The following is a 22,472-nucleotide window of genomic DNA, read 5'->3' as shown; positions in this document are numbered from 1 at the left end:
ATTTGGGAATTAACCTTGGAACTTGACTAAGAATGATGATATTTTTTCTACAGAGAAATGATTGCAGATTTCACAAAAACTCACTTATTAACCAGCTCTAGACAACTCTTTCTTGAGTTGGAGCCTCCTTATGTGAAATCCAAGTCTTCTGAGTCTTCCTTTCCCCCTCGTACTCTTATCTCTTCCTGTATGTCCCCAAATAAAACTCAATTTACCACTCAACCTAACTCCAAACTTTCCCACATGATTCCTGTAACTCATGATCTCACATCAGCAAAATATCTATAATCCTTAAATTCTCCTCTGAATGGTTCCTTCAACTTCTTTTCTAATCAAAACCCAGCGCTGTTTTATTTTGTTTTGTTTTGTTTTTATGGAGTCTCACTCTGTTGCCCAGGCTGGAGTGCAGTGGTACGATCTTGGCTCACTGCAACCTCCGCCTTGTAGGTTCAAGTGATTCTCCTGCCTCAGCTTCCCAAGTAGCTGGGATTACAGGAGCCCGCCACCATGCCCGGCTAATTTTTGTATTTTTAGTAGAGCTAGGGTTTCACCATGTTGGCCAGGCTGGTCTCGAACTCCTGACTTCAAAGATCTGCCCTCCTCGCCCTCCTAAAGTGCTAGGATTTCAGGCGTGAGCCACCATGCCCAGCCAAAACCTGGCTATCTTCTCAGAGTACTGCTTTCCCAGCCACTCTTTCTAATGGGAGCCAGTGTATATCTCCTTCCCCCACATACTTCATATTATTGGAGGCAAGCAGCTTTTCTGTTTTCTCTTTATTGCCATTCTCAATCCCTTAAAACCCCAAGCACTTTAAAGGATATCTGCAGATGATACCATTTGCTGCCTCTTTATGTGGCAGTAATCCACTGTTTTGCCAGTAATGCCACCTTTTCACTGTCCATCATCCCCTCGTGTCCTTACTTCCCATTTTACTGAGCTTAGCTTCTATGGCCCATCCCTATAACCACTCTCCTCGTAAACCTGCTGCCCTTTTGTTCTCTCTCTCCTTCCTCTGTATTTGCCTGGCAATACTAGTCCTGGTTAAACCTAACTCTGTTCCCTCACTCCCCTGCCCCTGAGCAACTAAATGTGGATAGAGAAAACCACACAGCCAAGCTGGCTACTATTCAACTCCACTAAATTTCTGTGGTCAATGCGCCTTTCTACCCTCCAAGGTAACTATTTCATTCCTCAGTCTTTTCAAATGCCTCCTTCTTCAAAGTCACCATCTTCACTCTCAGTTGATGGCCTTCCTTTTTAGTTCAATAGAAGCACTCAGAAGATTAACTCTTCATTTTGCTGCCTCCAATCTATTCACTTATTTCCACTGCAACTTATATATTCTGTCTTCCCCCTATTATTGTTTCTGCCCCAATCCTAAAGTCTATTCCTTATTCCTTCTTGCCTGCTCAAGAACTTTCCAGTGTGTCCAAACTTTAAAAACAACCAAACAAAACTTCCTTCAATGCTGCATCCTCCAGCTATAATCTTCTTTCTATTGCAAAAGTCCTAAGAAGCAGTGCCTATCCTCTTACCTCCACTTTCTTACATCTTAGTCTCTCCTGAGTAGTCTGCACTCAGGCTTTCATCCCCTCCGGTTCACTGAAGCAATGCTTGTTGAGGCCACCAGCAACCTTCATGCTGCCAAATCCCATAGTCACTTCTCAGTTGCTCACCTCCCTTCCTTTTGAAACACTATTTGCTTCCAAAATACCACACCTTTCCCCCTATCTCTGAGCATTCTTTTCCTTTGTTGGTTTTGCTTCTTCTATTCCAGGGCTCACTCTGAGGACCCATTGTCTTTCATTTTCATACACTCTCCATACGTGATTTCACTCAATCCTATGCTTTTAAATAATAACTCTGGACTAATGACTCCAAAATTTGCACCCATAGCTGCACTTAGCCAGTGGCCTACCAGACACTTCTTGTTTGAGATCATACAGGTCTCTCAAGGTTAATTCCAAAACAGAGCTCATAACTTCTCTTCCCAACTCCCTACCTACTCCTCCTTGGTCTTCCCCACCTCAGCAAATTGCATAACCTTCCATTCAGTTATTCAGGCTAAAAACCTAGCAACCATCCCTAATGACTCACTTTTTCTCATACCAATATTCAAGCCCTCAGGAAATTTTATTTGGCTATGCCTGCACAACAGATTTAAAACTCAACCATTTCTCACCACCTCCACCTTTATTCAAGCCACCACAGCTCTTACCTTGATGATTGTAGTGGCCTCCTGACAGTTCCCCTCTTCCACAGTGGCCCCCCTACAGTCTACTCTTTATACAGCAGCCAGCATGATAGATTGGACTGTTTTTCATTTACTCAAAACTCTCCAGTGACTTGCTATTGTCCTTATAACAAAATATAAAATCCTGCATCAGCCCACAAGGCACACTATGTTCTGGCCCTTGACCCCTTTCTGAACTCTGTCCTGTTACCCTAGCATTCTTGCTGTTTTTGAACTCACTGCCAGCCCAGGGACTTAATTCTTTCCTGCCCCCTTGCCTGAGAGGCTCATTCTGCAGATATTTGCAGGGCTTGCAGAAGACATCTGTGAGCAGGTGACTATGCTACTGAAACTGGCCTCCCCTTTATCATTCTTGGCTTTATTTTTTAATAGCATTCATCACTACTTGATATTATATGTTTGTTTATTCATTTATAAGGATACGGACTACGTCTTTCTTGCATACCAATATATTTCCAGAGTCTAGAATACATAAAATACACAGTAGGTGCTAGGTGCTTGATATATATTTGTACAGTTAATAATTGTGTTGGGTGGACATGTCTGTGTGAGCACATGCACACACACTCACACACCCCTATCTGTTCAGTCCTGTAGTGAATTTGGTACCCATCTCTCAATGTTTAGTTACACATATATAAATAAAGAGACTTTTAGAGTTAAGGCTTCGAGTCCTCTAGATGATTATCATCTCAGGTGCTACACAGAGAATGTAATATATTATTTTGCTTCCATTTCTTGTTTTAATGTTAACATGTATATAAAATAAGATTCATTTTAATACCTTGGAGGCATTACCATGCTTCTCAGCTCAACAGAGAGGATAAGCTGGTTAAGCAGCTCGGAGGACTCACATTTCCCATTTCAGCAAATACACCTGTGTATATGTCACAGCAACTGTGCTCCGCCCAAATACACACACAGAACTTACATGATATGCATAGAACAAAACTAACTTTCCCAATCCTGCTCTTTTTGTAGTGGCTGCTATTATTTGAACAGAGAGAGCAGACTATCCCACCGATAGAGAGTCCATGCACATGTGAGGGCTGGGGACACGTGGGAAATCTCTATACCTTTCTTTCCATTTGGCTGTGAACCTAAAACTTCTCTAAAAATATTATCTTTTAAAATAATTTTTTCTGAAAAGAAGATGTAAGAAGTTTTTGTTGTTGTTGTTGCTGTTTTTTAATGGCTCTAACCAGAGATACCATCATACAAGGTAGTCTTTGGAACTGATAATTTACAGACAATAACTTACTGTGTTTAAAACATTAAAACACCAACAACACCCGAGATATTTTTATCCTAACACTGTAATAAAAGCCAGTTTGGTAAATGTAGTTGCTTTGATTATTGTGGTTGATTTAGTTTTTCCTAACTCATTGCAAAAACAGAAAAAGGAGAGAAGGAAAGAGGAAAAACACTTGAGGTGGCACATTTATTTTTCTATCGACTCATCGCCCGTGCTGTGTTAAGTATTCCCTCTACTTAACTCATCTGTTTGTTAAACCTGAGAATAGAGACGTCTTATAAAACACTACTATATGTTCAAATCAACAAAAGAATCTAAGTTTTAAATGTCTCAAATACATTTTTACAGGAAAACACAGTACAAATTTTGTCAGCCGATATGATCCTCGATTTAATAGCTGGATTCAACTTCCACCCATGCAAGAAAGGTAAGTGTTTATTTCTTGCACCTGAAACGTTTGTGACGGCTTTACAGGCAGCATGGGTGCTAGGTGGTTTTTCATGAGAAGAAATGCTAAACAGAGTCAATGAAAGACATATGAGGCAAAATACAAAACTTGGCCTAGCCAATTTACATGTCCTCCCTTGTTAATTCAATGGAGAAAAATAAGTCAATTATTTGTCCTAATGTAGGAAAAAAAAAATGTGTGGCTTATTTTTCTTTATTATATTGATTGGTATTTTGCAAACAGAGCTACAATTTCTCTGGCTATACCACTCTTTTTGGTGATAATATATTTAAACCCTAAAATTGAAATATAAAACACTATATTTGCAATGATGTGCATTTTGGTACAGACATTTCAATACTCAATATTAAATTATTTAATATTAAATTCAATATTCAATATTAAAATTCAGTATTTAAATATTAGACATTTAGATAATTAGATATGAAATATTGAAATTTAACATTTCAATAGTAAATTTTGTCTTGTTTACATTTTCCTCCCCAAATGTCTTTGAATCCATACATTCAAGAACAAGTCATTTGTTAGCTTTAAAAAAAAATTAGTCTTGCAACGTGTCATCTCACTTTTTGCATACAGAGTAGTTATCTCAGCCAAGTCTCCTGGCTACCAAAGGACAAGATGGCTACTATATTTACATATATTTTGTCTCTCCTAGCTGTTCCTCAGGCATGACACCATGTCTTTATCTGCATATGCAAATTCACAGCCTAGATTTTGAACACTTGGTTCTTTTCAAATAATATCTAAACATCCTCTTGAGCAAATTCTCCAGTGTGATAGACAGTAAGCTGCAACCTATTGCCTCTTCAGCATGCACTTTGGGAGGCTGAGGAGGGTGGATCACGAAGTCAGGAGTTCATGACCAACCTGGCCAAGATGGTGAAACCCTGTCTCTACTAAAAAATACAACAACAACAACAAAAAAATAGCCAGGTGCAGTGGCAGGCGCCTGTAATCCCAGCTACTTGGGAGGCTGAGGCAGGATAATCGCTTAAACTCGGAGGGCAGAGGTTGCAGTGAGCCTAGATCGCACCACTGCACTCCAGCCTGGGCAACAGAGTAAGACTCTGTCTCAAAAAAAAAAAAAGAAAGAAATCAGCAGCAGCATTCTTTCTCTTTTCTGTTTCTTACATGACCTCTCACCTGAATATCTCTCTTTTTATAACATTCAGGTAGATTACCCTGAGATTAAATTGGATCCTTAATCCTAAATTCCAAGCTAAAAGAAAATTTTCATACAATACCATTTATTCAAAAATGTACTTATTGCAGCAAGACAGCATGAATCTATGCTCTAATGAAACTCAATATCTAACTTTCTACTCTATATACAGGTAAATATATTAAAACTCACTTAGAGACTAAAGGCTATACAGTGAAAATGATGAGGCATGATACATTAAGGACCACAGACACTTTTAGGAATGTCTAGTTCAAAGGTACCTGAGGAAATAATTCTAAGTCAATTAATAGCTTGACAAACTTAATGAATCCAAAGCTTCCTGGTATCTTTCTCCAGTGCACCCTGTTTCTCTCTTTTGGAGGTTATTTCCTGGTTGCTGTTATTACAGCTGCATCACTTTGCCCTTTAATCAAAACTATTCCAAAAAGTTTTACTTAAAAAACAACTATCAATACATGTTTGAAATGTCATCATCTCATCACCATGGTCCCCTTTGCTGGGGGCTGTACACCATGATAATTAACCTTCATGCCTTTGGCTTGGGAGGCATAACTCACGTCGTGGTCAATTATCCCACTGTAGAGCCCCTAAGGATGGGAAGTATTGCTGCAAAGCCTAATTAGTAATTTTTTTGAAAATGCGTATTGTTTACTTGATAGTCTGTAATGACTTCCTCTGAGGCACTATGGCCTATCATGGCAAGGTCCTACTTAGACAATTTTTAGCAGCTCATTGACCTGATAAAAAGACCTGCCATGGTCTGTCGGCGCCCGGCAGCCACCGTTGACAGGATGGACTGTTTAACGTTTCTTTCTAAGTCATTATGGTATATCATGTCAGGTCCCTAGTAAAAGAAGTCTTTTTTTAGATTTAGAACAATCAAGTCGATAGACCAAATAAAGAGCTCCTTACAGCACTGAGTGGGAAAAGGCAGATCTCACAAATGCCCCGTCAATCTTGCAGCTCCATCTCTCCTATGGGCTGGTTGACCCAGGCAACAATCCATAACTTAAAATGAAATTTTTTTGTCATTGCCCAGTTTCCATTCAAAATAGCAAGTACAATCAGTTACCAGTGTAGATTAATTGGTGGTTTAAAAAAGAATCTAGAAACATATGAGACACTCTTCCGATCAGAAAAGTTGCTTAAAACGTTGAGTTCATTTTACACTGTGTAGATCATAAATGAAACCAGAAGTTCCCCACCTATCCCCTTCCATTATGCTGCTACCAAACTGCTGAAAAATTATTATGCTGAGAAATCACCAAACCAATTGAGAATAATGAAAACACATTGTAAGCCACCTCTGGGGTAACCTACCCTTACAGAGCTGTACTTGCTATTTTGAATGGAAGCTTGGTAATGACAGAAAAATTTCATTTTAAGTTATAGACTGTTGCCTGGGTCAACCAGCCCATAGGAGAGATGGAGCTGCAAGACTGACAGGGCATTTGTAAGATCTGCCTTTTCCCACTCAGTGCTGACAGATTGAGTCCCAGGATAGCCTACCTAGCCAACCCTTCCAAAAGAATAGAGAAAAAGTGCAGAACACCTTCCCAGTTTAGCAGGGAAATGGGCACATGGCCTTCAGACTCACTCAACCATGAGTCAGCTCATGAATTGCATGCCTGCTGGCTATGAATTTACTGACAGAAATGAACAGATGAAAATATAAATTTAAATGTAGTGCCAATGAATTGTTTTGCTCTCAAATTTAGAATTTAATTCTTGAGTAAAGAGAGGAAAAATTAAAAACTTGGATCAGTAGAAATGCTTTGGTAACTTAATTTTTTTTCAGTAAAAATTGATGTTCGAAGTGTTATTCTTATGGAGATCTTACTCCCTAGCTAATCTAAAAAAATAGAAAAAGAAAAAGCAGTTTGGGAAGCGTTAAGAACAAAGCCTCTATTTCACAGAGTAAATAAAAGACAAGAACTTAATATGTCAAAAATGCGTCAAAGTTTAAATATTTTGTTTTTCTAGTAATATTTTGTGTTACAAGAAACAATGGGAGACAATATTCTTTTTAACATATCCATTGTTTTTAATCCAATGACAAAAGTCAAAAATTCAAGCTGGGTAAGGATATAGTAATCCAATCTCATGCTTTAGGATATAAACTGACAACTCCAAGGGCCAGAAGGAACTTGTAAAGATCTGTAAAATAAGCAGAGTTTAAAGTATATTTGTATGCATTATTATTAGTCTTTTTAAAACTTATCTCACAAATACTGAATATTGCTTCTGGCAGTGGGGGCAGGGGAGGCTGAAGGAGGGAGAGATGAACAATTTGAAATAAAAAGAGTGTAATCCCAATAAGAAATCTTTAATAATCTTGAACTTACTTTCCCCCAAAATAAAATAGCCTAAACCTTATATGTTCTTCATGTGGTGAAGAGGGGCAGGGAGCATTGTCAAGAGAGACCTCGTATGGTAAGATTTTAGCCTAGAGCGAATGTTCACAGTTGCTGGCAGACCATTAACAATCAGGTTTCTAAAATGCATTTCAGGAACTCTCATTTTGGTCATGCAAGGGAATAAGTCAAAGACTCAGAATCTTTACTATTGGAATTTCTACCTAAAAAATGCACTTTTCATCAGGAAGTGAAACCTGCTGATTTTTTCCCATTTAGATCCGAACAGTGACACTGTGTGGATAAAGCTAGGAGTACACATGAAGTGTCGCTTGAAGAACGCCTTGGCTAGAAAAGAGAGCAAGTTCTGACAGGCTGACCAGGTGTCACGGTGAGGAAGGAACCAGATCATAAAAAGTGAAAAGACTGAATTTTAGACAAGAAAAGGAGTTCACCAAAGGGAGATCTTCCTCTTATTCTTCAAAATCTAAACTCGGTTAAATAGAAGGTTTTCATACTTGTTGTGACTAATTGGCATCTTTTCTTCTAGACTAATGCTGCATAGAACTCACCATTACCAGCTTATAACCCACATAGTCCCAATTCTTTAAAGATGGCCCATTAGTGAAATAAGAAAATGCATTGTTTCAGAGGCCCCTAGACCTACTATAGAATCACATGGAAGAAGTGTACCGACCTACCTTAGCGTCAATGGTGGAAAAAAAACATGTGTTACTTTAGGATGGATTTTTGCAGACATGTGTCAGTCTTGTCAATGAAACACTTTAACTTGAAAAGGTAAACGTGCTAGTAAATAACTTTGACCTATCGTATTCAATGAGAAAGTAACTGAAGCCTGGTTGAGGAAATAGAAGGAATCAGTTTATCTGTAGGCACTTAATTTTGCAACTGCTTTGAAATTTTATTTTATATTTAGATGAATTTTTAGTCCCTCATACCAGAAAAATCTCAATTTTTTAAAGATCAGAATTCCCTTTGATGATCACATTAAAAAGCTTCCTCCAAAAAATGCACATGCGCAAAAACATCTATCTACAGCATTTTATTACAATTTCAGAGCCTCACGGACCCCACAGAAGACACGGACCTGGTTAAGTCTTTACTTTATGAAATCTGACTCATCTTCTCTTTATTGTATTCCTACTTTTCTCCCTGCCACTGTTTTCATTATTGTTGTTCTTCATTATCTTTCTGAATTTTCCAAGGCACATATTTCCTTCAAATATATCAAGAAAATCTAGAAAAAGCAAACATAGCTAAAATATCGCTCTAAAATTATCAATGATGTCTATTAGGATAATTTCAGGACTATCAAAAGTTGAATACACTAACATCCATAACAAATATCATGCCTATATGGTAACAAATTATCTAAACAAATATTAAAGTATTTAGTTGCCACTTAAACATTATTAGGAAATGTTTACATGCAAACATCTTGATGGTCAATTTTTAAAAACCTTTTATCCAGATAATATTAATTGACAGTTCCTGAACATGAACAAAATGCTGGACATTATGAGAAGCACTTATATGAATTTGCCAATAGCCCTGTGAGAAAGAGACCATTATCATCACCATGTTCCAGATGAGCAATCTGAGGCTGAGAGGGGTTGGGTGACATGTCAAAGGCCACACACCTAGTACATCATCTAGCCAGTCTTACTCAAGAAGCCAAATCGTTAATCACCATGCTATGTACTACCTCCTAAATGTTTTGGTACTTCATAAACACAACCTGGAAAACCTCCAAGCAACATATGTTTACTTGATAAAAACCTGTAGCACTCTTTGTCTTGCAATTGACATTGAACAAGAATCTTGGCATCTATTTTAATAGAGATCATTAATTCATTAAATATAAACTATATTATCTGAGGGGCATGGCACTTAACAATTACACTTATTCAATACTGGACCACATGTTTTCCTTGTGAAGTATATTATTCCAGTAGTATCAGTGAAAAAAAGAAGCAAAGAGTTAAAGACTTGCTTAAAGTTTCAAACTAGTCATCCTAACTCCCAATTTTTGATTGCTATTTGAACGTTATTCTCCCTCAGTGCTCATATTTTATTAATTGCCAAGTTTTACATCTTCCTTTAAAATATCTTTTGCATCACCCCTTTCTATTTCTTCTACTAAAACTCTAATTCAGGTCCTCAGTATCTTCAAATCTCACTCCTAAATTATGGCATATTTTAGGATTGGTCTCTCTGTCTACAATCCTTCCAACACAGCTTGTATCTTTTGCTTTGATGGCATAATGGGATAATATAGTCAATAGCCTCTCTTAAAAAGGGACTTAAAATATCTTATAGCCTTTTAAGAATCAACACAAAAAGCTACTTAGATGAAATTCCTGTAACTGGTTGTATAAGTGCAAAATTCGAACATTATATGAAGTTCACAAAAGTTATTCTATTTGCAGTAGTAGTACTAAGGGTAAAAAAAGTGATAATTGAAGAAAAATTTTGATGATGTAGTTCTCTTATAAATTGGGAACAATGACCCTTGAAGGACCATAAAGAAAGTGAATGTCAAGATAATTTATTATTGTTACATTATCTACCTCATTTTTCACTTTGTCTTACAGAGCTACGATATCCTTACAAGGTACCAAATATCCCAAATATTAATGAACACTTAACAGTGTATAAAAAGCAAGATAAAAAGGGCTGAAACAAAGAGTTGGTGAATTTCTCCTCTACTATTACTTTAATATCAAGAATATTAACCAGGAAGGGCAAGACATATGATTACTGTAGAAGGTCTCAGACTTATAAGGTATACGTGTAATTTTTAAAGATTTGCAACCCTTTCTGAAGCAGAATGCACCCCTTTCCCTGACTAGCTGTGTGGTGCTTGTCTTATTTCAAAAGGTAACATTTTCACAGCTCCTCTTGTGATTTACTGTGGGTTCTTTTCATTGTAGAAGAGCCAGTTTCTATGCATGTCGGTTGGACAAGCATTTATATGTTATCGGTGGAAGGAATGAAACTGGCTACTTGTCCAGCGTGGAGTGCTATAACCTAGAAACAAATGAATGGCGCTATGTGTCCTCTTTGCCACAGCCTCTGGCGGCTCATGCGGGAGCAGTGCACAATGGGAAAATATACATTTCAGGCAAGTAATTCCTCCACTTTCTGTTACAAAGTTCAGTTCCAAAGCACTCTCTTGACTTGTATGTCTATGTTTATTTCACAGGGGGTGTACACAATGGAGAATATGTCCCATGGCTATATTGCTATGACCCAATAATGGATGTCTGGGCTCGAAAACAAGATATGAACACAAAACGCGCAATTCACACTTTGGCTGTAACGAATGATCGCTTGTATGCAATTGGAGGAAATCATTTGAAAGGTCTTTTTTTGTTGTTTTTTTTTTTAGTCACAATAACATTTGCACCTCATATTTCTTGCTAAGGGGGTTTCTCCTTAGATAATCATAGTTAACCAAGTAGAAAACATGTTGACCTAATAAAATCTACTCTGTGTAAATTGGCAGTACCCTTGAGCAAGCATTTATTTTGGCTTTTCTGCAGATAGGATTATTTTTAAGTTACCATACACATAAAAGAAATGAATAATGATGTCTACAGAAAATAAGAAACAGGAGCATTAATAACTGAAGAACACAAACAATTTGTTGTAACAATGAATTCACTGAAATAAATTATTTCTTATCACCAAAGTTGTAGTAATGAATTTTTTCCAGAAAATTGTTTTCTTCTGTAATCATAAAGAACTTTAGTCATAAGTGCACAAAGCTAATACATGATTTTTTAAAGGTAATATTTACCAGATTTTTGTGTCTAAATTTAGAATTTTTTTGAGAATAGCAAGCCACTTATGATTATCAAATTCTGTTGCTTTTTTCAATAAAAAACATAGCATTTTTAAAGACATGTTTTGGCACCTTTCCTTCCCTAGATATCTATACAACTGCAACTTTTTGTAGTGTCTGTGCACATATGTAACATTATGTGCATGCATGTAACACTGAATGTGACAGGAAAGCAGAGAGACCTATGATATTGAGAACATTATTGAACCGCTTTGGGCCTCAGTTTCCTCATCTGAAGATGAAGAAACTGCTCTATGATCTCTAAAATCTCCTTCAGCTCTCCTAGTCTATGATCCCTGAAATTGAGCTAAATGGGAAACAGGCTATCTAAGTATGGTAGATAACGCACATGTGCACATTTATTTTTAATAGTATATACATCTTCTTAAATGGTTTAGACCTAGATGTTTTTTCAATTTTCCTAATACATATTTACCTGTAGATGTAGTAAAGCCTGAACAGGTGTAATTTTTATGTAGATACTTCCAAGTTCATGTTCATTCGTCAAGTTCATGTTCAGAAATGCCAATAGCCTAGTGCATGTCTGCTCCTCAGCTTAAGTGCTCTCCCCAGTGGGAACAGATTTTCTTTACTACTGTGACTCTTCCCTTTTTATTCTTTATCTCTTTCAATGCTGCTCTTTCATTTCAAGCCACACACCATTCCTTTATGTCTACATGTTTTATATTAACTTTGTATCCTTCTACGTTAACATGTGATTTCTTTTCATTTCTTTTGCACAAGATATTGTCTAAATGCTCTAGGATCTTCTAACATTCAAGGTTAGGTTTGGACAGAAAGACTCAGGTAATGACAATCTAAATGAGAAATAGTGCACACACATCAAAACTGGGTTAGCTCAAGGAGGCATCATGGTGAGGAGAGGATACAGACATTGTGTCTAAGCCTAGGTTTGATTCCAGTTATGCACTTTCTAGTTGTGTGGTCTCACTCAAGACACTTAACCTCATGTCTGTAAAGCAAGGATAATTATCCTTGCCTTGATGGTTTCTGTGAGGATTACAGTTCCCATGTATAACATTGTCACAGAGAAGGCACATGTATCTTCAAATGATGCCTCCAAGGTCAGAATCTGGAATTTGCCCAAGTGCCCATTCTAAGTGTATGTGCTTCAAAAATTATCATCAATAATCTTAATGGTAAAGGAAAATAATATACTCTGGAGTTGCAGTGAGTACATTGTTCTGTTGTTTCACCATCTATGTGATTTATTTTCTGTAGGAAGTTAGTAACCAAAATAACCTGTCTATCTCTTCAAGAACAAAAATTTCTCCACTTTTTTATTCATCTTCTCAATTATTTTAAAGAACCCAGTATGTTGGTTACTTTAGAATACACACTGAGATTGTCAGCTAGCAAATACCCATAGCCTGCATTTAACTACAGGAAAAAAAAAAAAAAAACATTAAGGGTTTGATCTGCTTGGTGAGCATGAAGCTCCCACTAGTTGTTTCTCACCCTCTAAATTAAAGGCAGGGCTCCAGTAGAGTCCAGGAACTTAAGTTGTTCTCAGTGACCTAGGTGCTGCCCCAGACACTGAGAACCCTATCAGAAGCTGTAAGAGAAGCTCTTCAGTGAAAGGTACTCGGCCTCCTACTCTAAATCTTGATTCTTGGTAAATATTAGAAACCATTTACATCATCAGAGTTGTTTATAAACAGTCAAATTGTGAAAAAGGTAAAAGATGCTGAACAACATATTTTTAATCTATTAAAACATTCTGAGAGAGTTAAATATTCATTTGAGAAAAAGCAATACAATTTAGTCTGCAAGAGTCTGAGTTCTGAAGCCTCTCCTGGATTCAAATCTCAACCTATCTACTTACTGACTTGTGACTTACTCAAGTAATTGACTTTCTCTGTCCCTCAGTTCCCTTATCTATAAAATGAAAGTAAGGACAGGGACTATCTCATAGAGTGATGGAAGGGATTGAATGAGTTCATTTAAATAAAGCCCTTAGAAAAGAAAACTAGCATATTTTAAGTGCCCTGTACAATGCTTGCTTAAACTATTATTTTAAACATTTTTAAATAAGGTTTTAATAAACCATTTTAATAAGATCTATCCACATATAATCAACCTTTACTAATGACATCTGCTCAGGCATTCTTGCTTTGAAGTAATAATCTAAAACAACTAGAGTTTCTTTGGGGTTTTCTAGGTCTTTCTGACATTTCTCCCAATCTCAGTGAATTTATGCATTTGTGTCTTCAAAAACATAATTATCTATTTTGGCTTGAGACTTGTTTTTAAAAGAAGCCCTAGCCTTAAATTGGGACTTGGAGCATTTATTATTTTGTTGTTCCACTTTGTTCTGTCACTTAGGTTTCTCCCACCTTGATGTAATGCTTGTGGAATGCTATGACCCAAAAGGTGACCAGTGGAATATACTCCAGACTCCCATTTTGGAGGGTCGAAGTGGCCCTGGCTGTGCAGTGCTTGATGACAGCATTTACCTTGTGGGAGGCTACAGCTGGAGTATGGTATGTGTCCACGTTTACTGCATCCTCCTTTATTTCGTTTGTGGTTATGTTTTCTGTATCCTTCCAAATGTGTTATCCTCCACACATGTACCTTTTAAGAGTATCATACTTACATGCAAGCAGTCAGTTGCTTTAGGTAGTGAAATAGGATCAGCCTGGTGGCTGTTGAACTGGCTTGCTAGCTGATCAACAGCATCACAAGGTGCAGTAGGTCTCCTTTCCCTCCTATCTCTGTGATCTTGTGATTCTGGCTTCCCAACTAAAAGTCAAACTGAGGTGATTTTATAAATGTTCTGCAGTTCAATAAGAGAGTCTGAAAGGTTTCTGACCGGTAAGGCATGAAAAATGGAAATTCATTCTCCAATATTCATGAAATCTATTTAGGATGTGTGATTTGCCATTGATTTTTCCCCTTATTTTCCCTCCTTATCGTGAAATTTTCTAAACATACACAAAAATCGAGATTAGAATGGGCCGTCATTAACTCATCATTCAGCTTCAACATCCATCAACATTTTGCCACACTTCATCTATCCCCCCTTTTAAAATCTTTGGCTCAGGCAATATGAAGTAGATCCCAGATGTCATATCATTTCACCCTAAATGCTTCAGTATTTACCTTTTAAAAATCATTAACTTACGTAAATATACTCACACTCCAAAAAATTAACAATAATTCCTTTATATCCATTTTTATATTCAAATATTTGCCATTGACTTTAAAAAAAGATGTATTTTTCAAATTGACATATCCAAATCAGGATCCAACAAGTCTTTCTTATATTTCATCATTATGTCTCATATATCTCTTGCAATCTAGAACATTACCCTGACTCTTTTTGTTTCATGCCATTGACTTCTTGACAAAAGAGGGTCAGTTATACAGAATATCCTACATTCTGAAATTGGCTAATGACTTCCTTGTGGAGTCATTTGAAATAGTCCTCCGTCTGCATATTTTCTAGAGACTGGAAGTTAGAGATAAGGGCATAATTAAATTCAACTTCTTTCTTTTTCCTTTTTTTATTTCTTTTGTTAACTTCTTTTTTCTTTTTTAGCAAGAACACCTGAGAAGGTGGCTTTGTAGTTGAAATTACAGTACATCAGGAGACACATTGGGTCTAGCAGGTTACATATTCACTTTTAAAATGATGAACATTTGTATATTTTCCTGATTACCTGTGTTAGTTTTATAAGATTAATTTGGTGGTTTTAATAATATTATTTGGTTTTATTTCTTTTGCCTCTAACAAGATGGTGACATAACGTTTTGGGGAGCTTTAAAACATTATTAGTTATATGTAGGCAAATATGTATTGACATATATAACTAGATATTCATATGTGCACTTGTTTGCTTGTACAAATTGTTAGCTGCAAGAATATATTTGTTTGGAAGCAGACATTGGGGCATTTTCAGAAAAATAATTATGAGGTTGGTTGGCTCTTTTGTTTGTTTCCTATGATAAACACAAAGCTGCCTTGGTTTGGGAAGGAAAATGTTACACAAGCACTAGCCTCTAAAGTTGACAAAGAAAACAAGATTAAGGACATTTTATTTCTCATGTGGCCTCTTGAAAATAAATAAATCAATATATAAGAAAGTTGACAAACTTTCATTTCCAGTTTACTTTGAACTGGTTTTCAATCCTAGCTCTGATTCCTCACAGTAGCAAAATAAAAATGGAGAAGTGAGACAACAATCTGAAATATAATTGTCTTAACTATTTGAATGTTTAAGGTAAATTTGGCCTTTTTTTTTTAACTTAAACCAGCTGGATAACTTCTATTTTTAGTATATTATTTTTATGTATGTATTTATTATTTAAGCCAAGATCTTACTCTGTTGTCTAGGCTGGAGTACAGTGGCATGATCAGAGCTCATTGTAACCACAATCCTCCTGTCCTAGCCTCCCAAGCAGCTGGGACTACAGATGTGCACTATCATGCCCAATTTGTTTTTATCTTTTTTAGTGTGTGTGTAGAGATGAGGTCTTGCTATGTTGCCCAGGCTGGTCTCAAACCCCTGGGCTCAAGTGATCCTCTTGCCCTAGCTGCCAAAGCTCTGTGATTACAGGTGTGAGCCACTGGGCCCAGCCAATTTAGGATTTGCTGAGCATCTAGGATCCTCTAGGTATTTATTTAACTTTTATTATTAGTCACACACACACAAAAATTTTTTTGAAATTTTGTCAATCTTAGCTTTTCCTTTGGAATAGAACAGTTTAAAATCCATGCTTTCATTTGGAATTATTTAACAAGAATGGAGAACAGATATTTTCTTTTCAATATATTAATAAATGTGATCAGTAACATTGCCATTGCACTTCTCTAGCTTCCTTCTCTAAATGCTCCCTCCTCTGTCATTACAGGGGGCCTACAAGTCATCTACAATATGCTATTGTCCAGAGAAAGGAACCTGGACAGAACTCGAAGGAGATGTAGCAGAACCATTGGCAGGCCCTGCCTGTGTGACAGTTATTCTGCCCTCTTGTGTACCATACAACAAATAGCACCAGGAAACTCTGGAATGAACAGTATCACATTCTAGGAAGCAATGGCAGGTGACATCACTATTATAATAGGAACAATGCATTCTAATGGTACAACTGCCAAAACCCACCCTTGGTTTCTGATGATTTATAAGTAACTACAAAAGAAAGAGACCTGTTCTTGAACAGATACTATGTCTATAACTCAGATCGCACCAAACTTCCTGTGGTGACAGACTCTTCCATTTCAGACTGGTTTTAACTTATCCCAGCTTTACAAAAACTCTTCATGTGAATCTTAACTTGCAAAAGGAGAAAGATAAAATACAGAAGACTGGCCCCAGAGAGACCTGAGATCAGTATTGTGCATTGTAGTCTACCTGCATGTGATCTATGTTGACATTTCGGGGATATTGTGTTCAAGAATGATTCCAAATTTGAGCCACCAAAATACACTGCATTACAGAAATTGCCACTTGATTCTGTATTCTTAACCTTTGGCTACTTCACAGACTCCATTGGCAACACTCTTATTGAAAATCATATAAGATTAAAGAGAGGCATTTTCGTTTCTATACAACTTCACTTCATACACCTTCTGCCCTTAACAGCACTTTATAGGATCAGAAAAGAGAAAGATGTTGGCTCTTGTAATAAATGATTTCTACCCTATAGGTTCTAGGCTGAACAGAGTCATCATTTCTGTGTCCTCAATTTTATCTGAAAGATTAAAACAAAATACATTATGTCACTATTCAGTTCATGGAAGTTTGTGCTTTTTCATATTTTGTGGTATATAAGTAGTGAACACACATGTTATTTACTTCAAAAGACAGGATTGACAAATTCAGTCAATACTATTTTAGAGATTCTGTTAGATGATATGTCTGACCCAAATTTAATCCATAATAAAAAAAATGGGAGATTGTTTTCAGGAATTCAGGGATGAAAAGAAAGAATAATTTCCATTAAGTAGAATTCCAGTTGTCTTTCTGTTTCTAAAACACAGAACTTACAAGGGCCACAGGAGCCAATTACAGCACCTGACAAAATACTTCTTCTCTTCCTCACCTTCGGGTGGCTCTAGACACTTGACTTACGATCATTATTCCCCCAATTCATCATATTTTGTTTGTTATCACCAGAGATGCCTGAACTCAGTTAAGCGAGCAATTGCTAGTTGTCTTGAGGAGCATGAGGAATTCAGGAGCAGAAGGTCAGGATAGCATGAGACAGTCTCAGTGTGGCCAACCAAAAGGACAAAACTGACAGGAATGCACATTCGATTTTCAAGCCCTTCAGAGCTTGAACAACAACTTTAGGAGTAAATAAAAGCCTAAAATATTTTTTAACCATCCAGAGATGGTGTTGAATCCTTCAACAAATGTGTCATTCAAAACAGTAATTAGGGAAATCCCACAGATGAAAAATGCCTTGGTGATAAGCTTTCATGGCAGAGCACATCAAGATAAATGAGTACACTGGAATCCAATGCCGTTTCTACAGTAAAGTGCAATCTTCGTTGTTTTTGTATTTATTTGTATGTTCAGATCCAAAGGATCCGTTGTAAAAATATATATATAAATATATGTATATCCAGTGCAATCAACTTTCATTTCTTTTTCCTTGAAAACATATGAGTATACAGAAAGAAAAGTTACAGTACTCTGTGGGAAAATCTCAGCTGACATCATGAATAGAACGAGGTCTGCTTCAGAACCTTTTGTTGTCAACTGTCACTGTTTCTTCCAAAAGTCACAGTTTGTACAAGAACCTTTGCTTTCCTTAGACTTGTTCTGCATTTTATTTTTTATTTCTCACCAAAATAAATAAAAGCATTTATGAGAATTATAAGTAAAGCTTTCTGTATTTCAGAGAGACATAAGTTACTAGAAAGCAAAAAGTGAATAAATAAGTCACAGAGAATGTAAATTTTGTACAGTATTAGAATGTGTAAATGAAGCTTGCTTGGAAGGGGAAAACTTTAAATAAAAACTTTATGTACTAATTCAACTGTCTCTCATATCCTACTTACATAACATATGTATAAATCTCTACATTAAACTGTTTGAAGGTTTGTGATATGTAAATGCCTAAATATTTTTGTTCTGAAGCTATGATTTACAAGTGTATTTGGCTTTCTCACAATATGTAAATGTATACAGTATGGACAGTGCTAAAATTATGGAATACTTCTGGAAAATGTTGTGAGTTAAAAATCATATGAGTGGCATCTGATGTTTTCACTACAAGAGTGTTATAATAAGACATAACTTATCTGAGATCAAATAACTAAATATTTATACACATTATTAGAAGCACCATATGTGTTAAAAATACCTGCACCCTTTTTAAAGAATAAGTGAATCATACATTTAATTAAATCAATTATCAAATACATAGTATTTAAATTTATTCTCTTTTGAAGATCTGATGAAGTAGTTGTACAGGGCAATTAGAGGGGCTATGGGAGACATAAGGGGAACTAAGGCTTGTAGTTGAGGGTAGCAGTTGGGCAGCCTTCCAGGCAAAGAGCTGTGTAAGATCAGGAGCTACGTTCGGAAGCCTGTAAGCTGGGGGAATTTACTTTAATGCTTCCCAGCCAAATCTATCATTAGTGATGATTAAACTCAAAATTAAAGGATCTTTTGATTCTCCCTAGTATTCCACAAGAAAGAGTAATGGAGTTTCTTTCTCCTTCCATTGGATCTTCTCCTCCATATACTAGAGTAGCACACTGAAAAAAGACCCTTCTCCTGAGCCAATGGCTAGTTGCTGAAGGGCTTCTCCAAATCCCCTGAAATAGCCAAGGCTCCAGTGCTGACTAAATATCATGAGATGTTAAGAAGGCATGCTTATCTTTTTCCTAATCCCAATAAACCACCTACTTCATGTCCCTCGCTAGACTGTACTTTCATGTTTTATATTTAGTTAGTTAATACTTGAAGGAATTTTGGGTAAAGTGGAAATATACTGAGGGGTCAAAAAAAATTATATTTTTTCTAAGAATACATCTTAAAACTGACTAAAACTGGAAGAATGCATACACAGACCAGATTTTTAAAATTAATTAAGCTGTGTCTGTGAGCTTGAAATTAGTGTCTGCATTTGTTCTACCCTATTCAGCCAAAGTCATATTTTCCCAGCTGCTTGACACTTATATCACTTAACAAACTATCATCATTATCAACATGGTAAGTATCAAGTATTCATTGAATATATCCCAAAGGGCATCATTATAAATGCCAGACTTCTGATTAAACTTAATTCTTTAGGTCAAAATAGTTTTAAAAAACAAATAAATAAGCTAAAACAAGAGTACTAAAGCACACCAAAGCCAACTAATACACATTGATGAGTACCTTGATAGACTGAGTTCTCACAGAAAGGACTGATCATGACTGATCATGCCTGACTTTCTAGAAGCACCTAAACTTGAGGATATTAAAACTTTGGTGGAAAATATTATGCCAATAAGAAGCAGCAGAAGGGTCAATGTAGGAATAAAATATTCAAATGCATAGTATATTTGCTTTGTGTCACTGTAGCTATATAGTGCTGCTCTGAATTGTAGAATAAATATACACCAAATATAGGGTGGGGTGTCTTTATGGAGGTTATCTTAGTCCATTTTGTGCTGGTAGAACAGAATACCTGAAAGTGGGTAATTTATAATGAGCATAACTTACTGGTTCACAATTCTGAAGGCTGAAAAGTCCAATACCAAGTTTCTGCCATCTGGCCAGGGCCTTCTTACTGTGTCATCCCATGGTGGAAACCAAGAAAGTGAGAGAGACAAGGGAGGCCCAATGTGCCCTTTTATACTGGCACCAATTCCACCCATGAAGGTGAGCCCTTGTGACCTAAACACCTCTGAAAGACCTCACCTCTTAATATTGTTATAATGGCAATTAAATTTGAATATGACTTTTGGAGGGGACAAACATTCAGACCATAGCAAAGGTATTCTACATTTGTTGACTCTATAGGCTTGGTGCAATAACAAAAAGTGCATGTTTAGATATGCATAGTAAAAATGTGCTTCAAGAATGCAACACAAAAGTTTAGAATAAGAAAAATTTTTCTATAAATTGAAGCTTGAGTGGCTTATTCCATTCTATTCTAGGTTGTTGCCTAGCCTATATTAAGGACCCAGAAAATGTTCATTGTTAACATTAGCAGCAGTAGTATTATTTTAGTGTATTTTAGTTCACTAATGATGCTAAAGACAAGACAATGAAGTAAATTAATGCGTGGGACTGTCTACTCCTCAAGCACAGAAGAATTTTATCACTTCAGATAAAGTAATAAAGTGATCCTTGATTGTAACCTCCCTTTCCCTTCTTTACTTATTAAGCTGACTCTTATTCTGTGGCCTTCCAAATCCCTTATATACAACACAATGGCTCGTAGGGGTAGGCTGGGGAAAGGTGAACATTTGGTTGCAGGGAGATAGCAGGCTCTTTGCTTCCAATCATGTTGCTCAAATCTGGAACACTTGACCCATCAGTCACCTCAGGTGCACATGTGCACCATAATAACAGTCCCACAAAACCTGCCACCAGCACCCAAGCATACCATCGAAACCTGAGAATCACCCCACCTCATCTCCCACCACTGATGTCTGTGCACTCTTTTTGGAGGCCTGAGAACAGGCCCACTCAGCCTGCTACCACCACCACCACTGATATCACTCACACATGTCACGAGGGGCCTGGGGACTGCCTCACCCAGCCATAGCAGCCACCGCTTACACCAGCTCATGCCATCTGAGAGCCTGAGGTTATCTTACTACTGCTACTGCCATCCTGCATGCCATACACACTGCCCAGCAACCTGAGGCCTGCCCAGCCACCCAGCCCACTGCTGTCACTGCCATCAGGTAGCCTGGAGGCCCAAGAATTGGTCTTCCGAGACCCACTAATACCAGTGCCCACGTACACCACCAGGGGGACCCAAGGACAGGCATGCTTAGCTCACCACTGCCATTACAGGGGCCCAAGGACTGGCCCACCCGGCCTCCCCATCCTAAGCAAAGTCTCACCATAGCCTCCACTAACAACTTCAGCCTAAGCCATTGAGGAAATCACAGACACCATTGACACTACTGACAGCCAAAGAAATCATACAACAACTACCCTACTGCACATACCCAGAATCAAAACTAAAGCGCCCTACCCAACTAATACCACAGATACATCTACAGGAAAAAGTCTTTGTCTATGAAAGGCAATCTAAAAACTGGAAGAAACAACTGTTATGTCTGCTTTTTTTCTGATTCCCTTTCACCAATTTCACTCTACAATTCATGTTCTACCCAACTACTATTATTATTTCACCATAACACTTTGAAAGCTCTAAGTTTTGGTTCTTCAGGGACATTGCTTATTTGGTTCATCTCTGATCCTTTTTTTCATTTAACATTTCTGATGAGAAACACTGCAGCTCCTTCCACCTGCAGGCTCTTCCAGAATAGCTGTGGCAAATTGTACTTTTTTAATGCATAGACTTAGACCACCAAGCTTCCACACCAGGCCAGATGGCATTCATACAGTTTGGCAGGAAGTTCTTTACTTGTCTTACAAGTTTTTCTTAAAAGCAATTGAGACTATTAAAGCCAGCTGGGATGGAAAGCCATATTAAGTTTATTCTTTTCTCTTCCAACACAATTGGTCATATTAATCCAACTCACAAGAAAGAAAGAAAAAAGAAAAGAAAAGGAACTTTAAAGCCAAAGTCCCTTGAGGCTACATAAGTTACATGAGGCTATATGAGGTCCCATGAGAAGATACAATCCTGGTCTCTAGCTAGACCACCCCTAGAATGGTCATCATCTCCTCTACGTCTTTGGAATATTTACTAGCTGCATTATTCACGTAGCTTCTGTCACATATTTTCTAATATTGATGGTATTTTATGTGTAATATTTATGCCTTGTTTTAACTAAGCCCCTTGGTGTACAGGAGGCAATGTCTGAATGTTGTGTTTCCCGACCGTGTTTGCTCGCAACAGTGCTCAGTTGCTTAAATGGTGGTTGATTTTAGGGGTATTAGAATTCCTGGAGTAGCAGAGTCATTTCTGACTCAGAAA

General features: G+C 37.2%; 1 protein-coding gene across 1 annotated transcript in view; it reads left to right on the top strand.

The window, feature by feature from the left end:
- KLHL14 (kelch like family member 14) overlaps positions 1-18,399 on the top strand; it is a 100,132-nt gene extending 81,733 nt beyond the window's left edge. The window contains exons 5-9 of the mRNA XM_054461365.2: positions 3,859-3,937; positions 10,474-10,664; positions 10,746-10,904; positions 13,734-13,891; positions 16,263-18,399. Of these exons, the coding sequence (XP_054317340.1) occupies positions 3,859-3,937; positions 10,474-10,664; positions 10,746-10,904; positions 13,734-13,891; positions 16,263-16,403 (728 nt within the window). The 3' untranslated portion in view covers positions 16,404-18,399. The remainder of the gene's footprint in view (positions 1-3,858; positions 3,938-10,473; positions 10,665-10,745; positions 10,905-13,733; positions 13,892-16,262) is intronic.
- Positions 18,400-22,472: the final 4,073 nt, after the last annotated feature.

The sequence above is a fragment of the Pongo pygmaeus genome, chromosome 17 (assembly GCF_028885625.2).
Source record: "Pongo pygmaeus isolate AG05252 chromosome 17, NHGRI_mPonPyg2-v2.0_pri, whole genome shotgun sequence".
NCBI classification, from domain to species: Eukaryota; Metazoa; Chordata; class Mammalia; order Primates; family Hominidae; genus Pongo; species Pongo pygmaeus.
This window is presented reverse-complemented; position numbering and strand designations above follow the sequence as displayed.